At 41.9% G+C, this 12,447-nt stretch overlaps 1 protein-coding gene across 2 annotated transcripts in view; it reads left to right on the top strand.

The window, feature by feature from the left end:
• The window catches only part of LSM4 (LSM4 homolog, U6 small nuclear RNA and mRNA degradation associated), a 41,096-nt gene that overhangs the window by 16,621 nt on the left and 12,028 nt on the right, over window positions 1-12,447 (top strand). For both annotated transcript variants that reach the window (XM_029614359.1, XM_029614360.1), the window contains exon 3: window positions 4,466-4,564. In XM_029614359.1, coding sequence (XP_029470219.1) covers window positions 4,466-4,564 — 99 coding nt within the window. The remainder of the gene's footprint in view (window positions 1-4,465; window positions 4,565-12,447) is intronic.

The following is a 12,447-nucleotide window of genomic DNA, read 5'->3' as shown; positions in this document are numbered from 1 at the left end:
TGCCTCCAGCAGATGGTGAAGGGCACAGGCATTTCTGGTCGAGCTGTCAAGGAGTGGCCCCAGGGCAACGGACTTTTGGGGAAGGGGGAGCCATTTCCGAAGGGATGGGCTCCACCTTAACCAGGGTGGAACCAGACTGCTAGCGCTAACCTTTCAAAAAGGAGCGAGAGCAGCTTTTAAAAGAACAAAGGGGAAAGCCTGCAGTAGCTCAGCAGCACATGGTTTGGAAAAAACTATCTTCGAAGGATATTAATGAAGCATTAGAATTATTGGAACCTGTTAGGATACCCTAAGAAATGTAATCCATGTGCCTATAAAGTAAAGAATCACCTGAGCTAAAAGATTCCAAATTATCCCTTTTAACTGCAAAGAAGAATGTTAATACATGTACCAATGCCAGAAGTCTAAAGTAAGATGGGAGAGTTAGTGTGTATAGCAGTGAATGATGACATAAACTTAATTGGCATCTCAGAGACATGGAAGGATAACCAATGGGTTAGTGCTATACCGGGGTACAAATTATATCGCAATGATAGAGAGGAGCAACTTTGGTGTTGAGGTTGAGCTCTATGTCCAGGATGGCATAGAGTCCAACAGGATAAAGATCCTGCAAGAGACTAAATGTACAATTGAGTCTTTATGGGTAGAAATCCCTTGTATGTTGGGAGTATAGCAATAGGTGTATACTACCATTCATCTAGCCAAAATGATGAGACGGACAGTGAAATGGTAAGAGAAACTTAGAAAGCTAATCAAATTGTTAGTGTAGTAATAATGGGAAAATTGTTACCCCAATATTGATTGGGTATATGTAACATTTGGAAATGCTAGAGAGAGAAAATTCCTGGATGGAATAAATGACAGTTTTATGGAGCAATTGGTTCAGGAACTGACGAGAGAGGGAGCAATTTTAGATCTAATTCTCAATGGAGCACAGGATTTGATTTGAGAGGTAATGGTGATGGGACTGCTTGGCAACAACATGATCAAATTTGAATTAATGACTGGAAGGGGGACAGTAAGCAAATCCACGGCTCTAGTCTAAACTTTCAAAAGGGGGAAACTTTGATAAAATGAGAAAAATACTGAAAGGAGCAACTACAAAGGTAAAAAGTGTGCAATAGATGTGGACATTGTGCTTCTAAGACGGTATTTTTAAACAATCTGGATGTATTCTACGCATTAAGGAAGGTGGAAGGAAAGCCAAACGATTGCCGACATGGTTAAAAGTGAGGTGAAAGAGGCTATTTTAGCCAAAAGATCTTCATTCAAAAATTGGAAGCAGGATCCATTGGAAGATGATAAAGCATAAGCGTTGGCAAGTTAAATGTTAAAGCATTGATAAGACAGGCTAAGAGAGAATTTGAAAAGCAGTTGGCCGTAGAGAAAAAACTTAAAAAAATATATATATTTCCAAAGCAGAAGGCCTGCGAGGGAGTCGGTTGGACTGTTAGATGTTAGTGGGTTTAAGGAACCATCATGGAAAGACTAAATTTAATTCTTTGTTTCATGTTGGGGAGATACCTGTTAGAGAGAGTTTTCAAGGTGACTATTCAGATGAACTGAACCAAATCACGGTGAGCCTGGAAGATAAATCACGTGGACCGGATGGTATACACCCCAGGGTTCTGAAAACTAAAAAATGAAATTTCAGACCTATTACAATTAATTTGTAACCTATAATTAAAATCATCCATTTGCCATACTCCAGTCTTCAGGTACAATGTAACTCCAATATTCAAAAAGGGCTTATGGGGCATTCTGGGAAACTATAGACCGCTGAGCCTGAATTCAGTGCTGGGAAAAATCATGGAAAATGTTATCTATTCTTTATAAGACTTGGTTTAATGGTAAACAGCCAGCATGGTTTTACCCAAGGGGAAGTCTTGCCTCACAAATTTTCTACAACTCTTCATTTAAATTTTTCCAAACAGCAGAGAAAAGTACATACAAGCAGTTACTAATATTGCAGTAGGGTACAAAGGGAAATGGCAAAAAGGTCAGTAAGGTTGGAGAGAAATGAGAGCCCCAAATAATCCCACAAACCAACTTAAATATCATTCAAATAATCAAGATATGGTCCCCAAATACTGGTATATTTAGCATGTTCACCCTTAAGACTGTACCGTAGATCTCCTACATTTTGTGGATTGCAAACTGGTTAAAAGACAGGAAACAGACAGTGGAGTGCCTCAGGGATCTGTACTTGGACTGATGCTTTTAAATATATTTATAAATGACCTAGAAAGGGGTATAGCGAGTGAGGTGATTAGATTTGTGGTTGACAAAAATATGCAGCGTAGTTGAGCATCCAAATGGCAAGATGATATATATAGGGGAAGGCTCCATATTAGGAGTTACTCCCCAGGAAAAAGATCTAGGTGTCATAGTGGCTAATACATTGAAACTGTCAGCTCCGTGTGCTGCAGCAGTCAAAAAGGCAAACAGTATGTAGGAAATGGTGAATAAAACGAAAAATGTCATAATGCTTCTGTATCGCTCCATTGTGAGACCGCATCTTGAATACTGTGTACAATTCTGGTGGTCGCATCTCAAAAAAGATATAATTGCGATGGAGAAGGTACAAAGAAGGGCAACCAAAATGATGAAGGGGATAGAACAGCTCCCCTATGAGGAAAGACTAAAGAGGTTAGGACTTTTCAGTTGAGATGGTGGGGGGGGAGATATGATAGAGGCCTACACAATCATGAAAGGACTTGGATTGGCCACTGTTGGAAACAGGATGCTGGGCTTGATGGGCCATTGTTCTTATTAAGGATGCAAGTGTTGGCAATCACATGCTTCAGAGGGCCATATAAAGGGATCTCTGAGGCCGCTAACCCAGATGTGGTGTACTTTCTCAGGGGAGCAAAGCAGGTGAGACCACCTTGTAATAGTGACACCATGGGACCTGAATTTGGTATTAAAAGCGCTAGAGAAGCTTCCCTGAAAGGTCTAACCCTGAAGACAGGGACTCATGCGACCTATCAAGATGGAAAGTTGAGAAAGTAGTGAGTCTGCCCTGATGTAGCGATAAAGCGAAACGTTGATAACGTTGGCGGCGGCCAAATAAATTTCAGTGGTTTTTGAGGGCACACGTGTTAATAGAACACCGAAAATCGACGACAAGTTGTGAGATAAATGCCTTCTGCTGTTTATAAATGTCTGGATGAGTTATTTAAAATGAGAATGCGATAGAACGTTTGAAGTTTCTCCTTTTCAAAGCATTAAGAAATATCGGGCCATCCAGTTATAATACTGGTGGCTGTTTGGTCGCATGAGTCCAGTTTGAAAGTCTTATCACATTTGCAACATCAGTTTTCCTTAATTTTGAATGCATTTGAAGTAAGATTCACCGTGAGCAGTGATGTTTACTGTGAATTGATAATTTTAGATAATTCACTAGGAACTGTACATTGCAGAACAGAAGTCAAGCAAGGCATTTTAAGTAAAAATAAAAAAGGGATAAGACCGGTGACTGAAACAACTGGTTTTAAAGTTTCTGTATTTAACAGATCCTGTGCCAGTACTGAGGTCTTCCCTTTCATTAGAAACATATTACAAAATAAAATATATATAATTGATAAATGTAATATAATTGTTTTAATAAGCAATTAATTGAATTGAAATAAAAAAAGACCTTTTTAAACAGTTAAAATAAGTTAAATATATGACCCAATGAGACTCTTGACAGTATATGTCAGACTACGCTAACTAGTTATTCCCTGATTGGTTATTCATTACTGTGTCTTGGGGGACATGTCAAGACTTGTTCTGTTCGAGCCATGGCAGCATCAGTGGCCCACTTGCAATTAGTTCCCATGGAGGAGATCTGCAGAGCTGCGACGTGGAGTTTTCTCCACACATTGGCCAAACAATGTACTGTGAATCTGTCTTTCAGAGCTTGTTTGAGGCATCAAACCCAACTCTGTTCCCACCTAGGGCCCGTTGTTTTTGTTAAGTCTGCCTACCCCCTGTTACCAACAAAACGGGTTATTGTGCCCGTTAGCACTTGCTTGTGTTTTGTTCATCCCCTTTTATGTTGGGCCAACCTGTAGCTAGGCATCCACCCATGTGAGGACTGCCATCCTGCTTGGCCTCTGAGAAAGCAGAGCTGCTTACCTGTATAGGTGTTCTCTGAGAACAGCAGGATGTTAGTCCTCACGAAACCCACCCGCCACCCTGCGTAGCTGGGTTTCAACATGGAAAAAAATCCACATTTTATTTTATTATTCTTCTGAATTCTATGTTATAAGACTGAGGAAACCCTGCATGGATGTGTGGTATATTGTATGCATTGGCATGCTCGGTGAGGCTCAGCTTTGAAATAAGTTTTCTGTGCCAGGCTCCATCTGATCATGCCACCCTTGTGTGATCTTGCTGTCTTTGGAGAATACCTGTCACAGGTAAGCAACTCTGCTATATGTTTAAAAAAGAAAAAGCTTTTTCTTTTTTTTTTTTCCAGTTGGTGGAGCTGAAAAATGGTGAAACGTACAATGGTCACTTAGTGAGCTGTGACAATTGGATGAACATCAACCTTCGAGAAGTCATCTGCACATCCAGAGTAGGTTGTCACTATGAAACAAAATAATCATGTATTTAAGAGGTTTTTGGTTGTGTGGTTTTTTTTGTGTTTTTTTTTCTAGTTGGAAAAGCAAAGCACTAATGTAGAAATGATCGTTAATCTATATAAATAAAAATGTAAATGTTCATTTGTTCAAAATCTTAAATCTCCGAAAGTTCTTCACCGATTGCTTTGAAATTTTGACACAACGTTGCACTCGAATATGCACGTGTTTTTATATACCTATATTATATAGATGTCACACCTGTGACAGGTAAAAACATGCTTTTTGGGAAAAACAGCGCCTTCTGTTGGACGTAAAAGCAACACACGCTATCTACAATATAAACGGGCTCTGACCGGACCGCAAATGCGCAGTAGAGAGCAGCTCTACCGCGCATGTGCGGACCATTGTGACACCGAGCACGTAGCGCAGAGCTCAGAGGGGAGGAGGAAAGGGCAGACGAGTCGCCGCTCCGAGAAACGGCTCAGCCCGTTCCTCCGCCACTGGGGAAGGGGGGAGGGAGTAGGGACTGCTGGACAGTTACACACAGGAGGAGGAGGAAAGGGTAAAAGAGTCGCCGAGCCAGTCCGTCCACTGCCGGGGAAGGGGGGGAGGGAGTTGGGACGGCCGGAGCAGAGCTAATGCGCATTGTGAAATTAAACCAGACTGAGCCACGGCAACGCGTGGCCGGGTACAGCTAGTGATAAATAATTTTAAAGCTGTAGACTGAAGTTAGGCAGCTCCGGTCCTGAAGTGCCACAAACTGATCTGATTTTCAGGATATCCAAGATGAATATGCATGAGAGAGAATTGCAAATGATGGATTGTGGATTTCCTGGAAACCAAACTTCCTTTGTGGCACTTGAGGACCCTGGCATAGACTGTCAGATTAGATTATAAACTCCATTGCAAACAGTTGGTAATTGAATAAATTTGGAAAGTAATTGAATGAAAAAGGTTGTAAGTGATGCAGAATTCAGATACCAGATATCAAACATTATTGAAGTTTTTTTTATAGCTTCCCTGCCTCCCCATCCCCCTCAAATTGACCTGTTAGTATATTATAGTTCATGTTTAATGCCTGGTCTGAATAAATGTTTTGCACAAAACAACCAACAGTCTAGGTGAAATGTGGATTCTAGGTAAGATACATGGTGATTTTGGGATGTAGTCGTGGTGGTACGTTTGTCACTCCACACTGAAAAACGAGGAACATTTATAGAAAGTAATATTCAGCCATCCCTGATTCACCCTAAAGAGTCAATAAATATTTAATTTCTGTATGACTCAGCTGTGCTATACAAAATCAGTTATATTGTAGGTAGGAACATGTGAGTTGGGGAGAATGGCCCTTGACTATGGTGCTCCGCACCTGTCCCACTGAGTCACGGACTACAGAAGCAGATCTGTCTGCTTGGGCGCTCCTGTCAGATGTAGAGAAGGATTCTGATCGTGGGAAGGCAAGAGGAGAAATCTGTTCTAATTGAGTTTAGTTTTCTGCCTCTGCTGCTGTTGACTGCTTTGGTTACGTTTTACTAGCCATTTTTTATTTTTTTTTTGCCTCGTACACGCCACCTCTCTATCTTCCAGAAGTTGCAGAAAATTAACAGGTTGGGTTAAATATGTACCGTTTCAAAATTGTGCAGGCAAACCAATTTTGTAATTTTAGGTAATAATGAATTGTTTTAAACTTGAGTCAGATGCTTTTCATTTTAGTGTTGTCTGGCTATGTTTGTGTGTGTGTGTGTGTGTTGCACCGTCCAGGATTTTGCAGTGTACCCTGGAGATTTTTAGGGATTTTGCTGATCAAGAGGACACACTATAAAACTAGCAATCAGCATATTTAAAACAAACTGTAGGAAGTTGATCACTTAGCGTACAATCAAGCTGTGGAATCTGTTGGTAGAGGATGTGGTCAAGGAACTAACATATGGGCCGATACAGTAAAATGCACGGGAGAGCAGGCGCTCCAAGACAAGCGCCCGCTCTCCCGACACCCGCCCAGGCCACACTCCTGGGCGCGCGATTTTCTAGTCAAATGAGGGCAGGTTTGACTGCCAACGTTTAATTTTACTGGCGTCGGTTGTCGAACCCGCTGACAGCCGTGGGTTTGGAAAACGGACGCCGGCAAAATTGAGTGTCCGTCTTCCAACCCGCGAGCCGCGGGCCGATTTTTTTTTTTTTTTTTTTTAAATTTTGGGGCCTCTGACTTAATATCGGAGGCTATGATATTAAGTCGGAGGGTGTACAGAAAAGCAGTTTTTTCTGCTTTTCTGTACACTTGCTTGGTGCCGGCCAAAATTACAGTATTTTTCGCTCCATAAGACGCACCTAGGATTCAGAGGGGGAAAATTAAAAAAAAAAACCAAAAAACATTTTGTGCTAAACCGGCTCTGTCCCTGGGCGTCTTATGGAGCAAATTAGGGGAGTGCATAACATTTCCCCCCCCCTTTTTTTTCCCCCCATTTTGTTTTTGGGTCTGGGGAGGGCCATTTCGGTCCACTCCCCAGATCAGAAAACATTTCTTTCTCTTTCTGTGGGAACCCTCCCCCATCCCAACCCTTTAAATTAATTAACAACCCCCCACCCCAAGACCTGCCAAAGTCCCTGGTGGTCCAGCAGGGGTCCGGGAATGATCTCCTGGACTTGGGCCGTCGGCTGCCAGTAATCAAAATGGCGCCGACGGCCCTTTGTCCTTACTATGTCACTGGGGCCGACCAATGGCAGCGGTAGCCCCTGTGACATAGTAAGGGCAAAGGGCCATTGGCAGAAGTTAATTTCTGAGAGTAAAATATGCGGTTTGGCTGCACATTTTTACTTTCTGGATCACGCGGGACTAACTAATAGGCTCATCAACATGCATTTGCATGTTGTGGGCGCTATTAGTTTCGGGGGGGGGGGGTTGGCAGCAAGTTTTCCATGCGCTATTGCTCCTTACTGTATAAGGGGTAAAAATATCGCGTCAAACGCGTGGCCAAACGGGGGCAAACTGTGTGCTCAGTCGAGCGCACCGTACTGCATCGGCCCGATAGTGGAGTTCAAAAGACAAGTTCCTGAAGGAAAAGTCCATAGCCAGGTAGACTTAGGAAGGCCAGTGCTCACCCCTGGGAGTGAGATACAAGAAACAGATCAACCGGGTACTTCAGAGCACAGGATGTTGGACTCAGTGGACCTTGGTCTGACCCACTACAGCATTTCTTATATACTGATCAATTTCCATTTCTGGGAATTAAACTGTGTATTAAATGGACTGTAAGATGGCAGCAAAACCCAGACCTAATGAAAGAGATCCTGGAGATTGCAGGGAAGTGGCAAACACTTGGGGGGAGTGCAGAAGGGTGATCAGATGTGTTATCCTGAATAGGGCGCACTCAATATATGCAAAAACGAAGTGAGATGTACTGAGGCAGCCATTGTATCCTGAATAGACAGTCCAAGAAGGCAAGTTAACCATGCATTTCCCATGAAGTAGGCTCACCAGTTCAGAAAACACAAATATTTCTCACCACATGGCACTGTGCTCAGTGTTTGAAGATAATACTCCGCATTGGACTCTTGCAGTGAGTTGTTGTTTTTTTTAAAGGCAGTACAAGAGAAGATGTGCAACTATTTGGGCTGTGTATTCCATAACTGTGTGGCCTGCAACAGAAAAAGCCCTAACCCTTGTTCTGGTGGGGAGGGCATCTCCAGGAGGCCCCAATGGAAGGATCTTAATACTCAGATTGGGTTATCAATAGTAAATACGTAAAATGGCACTGATCCATGGTGACGAGCTGATGTTTAAAAGCCTATGAATAAGCCTAGCAAATTTGAATTTAACCCTCTATTGGAAAGGAAGCCAGTGTAGGGACCAGAAAAACGGGTATAATGTGATCTGATACTGGTTCCAGTCAACATACGTGCAGAAAAAGTTTGAGCAATCTGCAGCACTCTGAGGTTTTGCTGGAAGACTAATATAAACTGAATTACAATAATCAATCTTAAGTATTTAACAAACAGTATGGCAGACCAGGGGTTCAGTAATGAACATAAGAAAATGCCATACTGGGTCAGACCAAGGGTCCATCAAGCCCAGCATCCTGTTTCCAACGGTGGCCAATCCAGGCCATAAGAACCTGGCAAGTACCCAAAAACTAAAATGGTTTTACCTTGTGGAGCTTAGATAACTTTAAAGAAAACTGCCTTTCCTACGACTTTTTTTTTTTTTATTAAATTCTTTATTTATCAGTTTTTATTTATACATATCAAGAAATAAATCATTTTATAACATATGCTGTAATTTACGCAAATTATTTGTAACACTTCTTAAACATTTCTAAGCATATTCTCTTACAACATATAATAATAAAACTCATTACAAATCTCTCGATAACATAATTATTTAAAGTAACTTTTGAGGAGGGCAAGTGAAAACTTAGAAGAGAATAAAAAGTGTAAACTTCAATATTAAATTAAATCAGGGCACTAACATAGCAATTCTTCAGTACATTTATTTCACACCCTTACATATTGGTAGGTATTGGAGAGGATGTAGTTGGTAATCTGGCCTCCATAAATTTCTTTAACTGTTCAAACTGATAGAAAACATACACTTCATTGCCTTTTCTTAACACACATTTGCATGGGTAACGTAAAACAAAGGAAAATCCCAAATCAATCATATTTTTCCTAAGAGAAAGAAATTCTCTTCTCCTAGTTTGCGTGGCCTGGGCCACGTCTGGAAATAATTTTACCGGCTGATCATGAAAACTTAAAGGAAATTTCCTAAAATACATTTTCATAATGGCATTTACATCTTGCTTATAAATAAAGGATGCCAAGAGAGTTCCTCTCTCTATGACTTCCATAGTTGAACTTTCAAGGAAGCTAGTCAAATTAGCTGGTATGTTTGCCTGATTTATTCCTCCATCCGAGGTTCTCTTATTTATAAAGTAACAAGAATTTATAGACGGCAATTTATCTGACGGAAAAGAGAGAACCTCGGAGAGAAATCTTTTTAAAGTAGTAAAAGGGATTTCTCCCATCACTTCCTACGACTTTTTAATATGAGCATTCACGGATAAGTCTAATATAAAGCCCGGATTCCACACTTGGGTCACAATTGACTATTAGTCATTTCAGACAGAAAAAGCTTAACCGATCAGTGTGCCGAGCACGGTATGTCCGTGCTAGGGCCAGCAGGGCTCGGTTGCACCACAGAGGTGACCCGCTTAAACCGAGGGAGGGAAGGCGGCACCTGCAGCTGCAGGGATCCCTCCTGATCAAAGGGCAGTCCTGAGGTGGTGTGAGGGGAACATCCCAAAAGGATTCCTTTTTTTAAATCCACTTACACATTTACCTCACTGGGTGCACCCAAGATCTCCTGTTCAGCGAAAGGGGGCTTGATTTTTTTTATTTTTTTTAACAGCTGCTTTGTGCTGCTGCTTGGCATTTTGTTTGCAGTGAAGCTGACTTGGGCGCTGAGTCCCAAGGGGGGGTGGTTCTCTCTCTCACTCTCCTGTTTTTAGAGTGGGTTTATGATATTTTGTTTGAAAGGCACTTCTATGAATTAGTGCAGGTCTTCCATGTTAGCTTAGCAAGCCATCAGATGACATGAGTGATTTATAACTGGGAATTAACAGAGCTCAATAAAAGGTCTCCAACTACCATCTAAGTACCTATGCACCTGAAGCACGGTTCCATGCAGCAGAACTGCCAGCGAGCCGAGGTCCATCGAGGCAAAAAAGGCAGCCATGCATGCTGAGGTCCTGAGAGAATTTAATCAAACATACTAATAAAATACAGGTATAAATATTTTGACTTCTCAAATAAAATCTTCTATTCCCAATGTGGTGATTCCGCAAAGCAGAATCTTCATCAGTAATGGAAGATTTTATTTGCAAATTTGCCATGTGAAATATTTTTATGCCTGTATGTATGTTGGATTAAATTCTCTCAGGACCTCAGCATGCCTGGCTGCCTTTTTTGCCTCTTCGGCTGCTACGATGGACCTCTGCTCGCCGGCAGTGCTACTGCATGGAACCGTGCCTGATCTGTCCATTAATGATTGTTAAATTCTCTGGAGTGCCACATCTTGATTTTGTGTTTGTAAATGCCTTAGATCTGCCTGCTGCCACTAGGTGGCATGAAAACCCTCCCTGCATGTGGCCTGTCTAGGATCTCAAAAGAGCCAGGGAAGAAGGAAGTGGGGTGGGTGAGAGGAGGCGGCACATGGAACTTTCATTTTGTTTGAAGACAGATTCCAGTTAGGTGCGGCCGAACGGACTGTTTGTTTTTTTACAATTTTTATTAAGTTCTGATAGACTTATTTACAGGTTCCTCCTGTGGAGGCAACGCCTTGGAAAACCAGTTTTGTGGCAGTGTGGATTCCTTCTGTAAGATCAGGAACTGGCTGAAAGTGTTCTGATAAATTGGGATACAGCTCCGCCGAACACTTCCAGAACCTGGTGGTGGTTCCTCCTTCTTTTTTTTTTTTTAATTCCCCTGAGTAGCTGTGCAGTTCTCTGGGGCACATTCTCCTCAGGTTCTAAACTATTCTGCTTTTGGACTGCGTTGCTGTGCAGTTTCTAAATAGTTTTGGTGATGGTTAAAAGAAACAGTTAACACTGAAGTAAAGAACCTAAGGAGAAGTGCCATGCTGGATCAGACCGAGGTCCATAGAGCCCAGCGTCCTGTCTTGGACCCCGGCCATCGTTTATCTCTCTCTTGTATCTCGCTGCTAGGGATAAGCACTGGCTTTCCTTCAGGAACTTGGCCAACCCTTTTATGAACCCCACTATGTTACTTGCCTTGACCACATCCTCTGGCAACAGATTCTATTGCTCGATTATGTGCTGAGTGAAAAAATACTTTTTTGTCAGTTGCTTAGTTTTGTGGCGTGTCCCCGATCCTAGTGTTTGAAAGGGTAAATTCCCTATTCACTCGTTCCACTCTGCTTATGATTTTAAAAATCACAATCTTCTCTCTTCCATGCTAAAGAGCCCTAATCCGATTAGCTTTTCTCCATAAGGGAGCTTTTCCATCTCATTTATCAATTTTGTTGCTCTTTTCTGTACCTTTTTTGTGTCCACTCTGTCTTTTGAGATGGGACAACTGGGACTGCACACTATACCTAAGGTGCAGTCGCACTATGGATCTGTACAAAGGCTTTATGATATTGAGTTTTGTTCTTCCTTTCCAAATATTTCCTAACTATCTTTTTGACTGCTGCTGCATACTGAGCAGAGGACGTTAAAGTATTGTCCACTGGGACTCCAAGATGGTGACTCCTAATATGGACCCCAGCATCGTGTACCTGTAGTTGGGATTATTATTCCCTACGTGTATTACTTTGCACTTGTCCACATTTAAAATTGCATCTGCCATTTAGAAGCCCAGTCTCCTAGTCTCACAAGGTCCTTCTGCAGTTCTTCACAATCCACTGCTGTTTTAACGACTTGAAACAATTCTGTGTCTTCTGCAAACTTTGTCACTTCGCTTGCTGTTGCTTTCTCCAGATCATTTATGAATATGCTAAATTAGCATAGACCCCAGTAAAGACCTCGAGGTACTCCACTAATGACCTTTCTTCATTTCAAAATCAGACCAGTTAGTAGTACCTGCTGTTTTCTGTCTTTTTTATCCAGTTACCAGTCCATAATAGGGACAGTGCCTCCTATCCCATGACCTCCCAGTTTCCTGAAGAGTCTCCCTCATAAAGTTCACAAACTTGAGAACGTATCACTCCTGGCCTCAAAGCATTGCACTAGTTACCTATCCACTTTTACATATGATACAAGACTTCTAGTGTTATACCCAGCCTTCTCTATAACATCCACTTCCCCTGGATTTAGTTGTATTCCTTGCAGCCTGCAGGTCAATATGTACTCGCTATTCCTTC

This window comes from Rhinatrema bivittatum, chromosome 8 (assembly GCF_901001135.1).
Source record: "Rhinatrema bivittatum chromosome 8, aRhiBiv1.1, whole genome shotgun sequence".
In the NCBI taxonomy this organism is placed as follows: Eukaryota; Metazoa; Chordata; class Amphibia; order Gymnophiona; family Rhinatrematidae; genus Rhinatrema; species Rhinatrema bivittatum.
The sequence above is the reverse complement of the archived record's forward strand: the minus strand, read 5'-3'. Positions and strand labels throughout refer to the sequence as shown.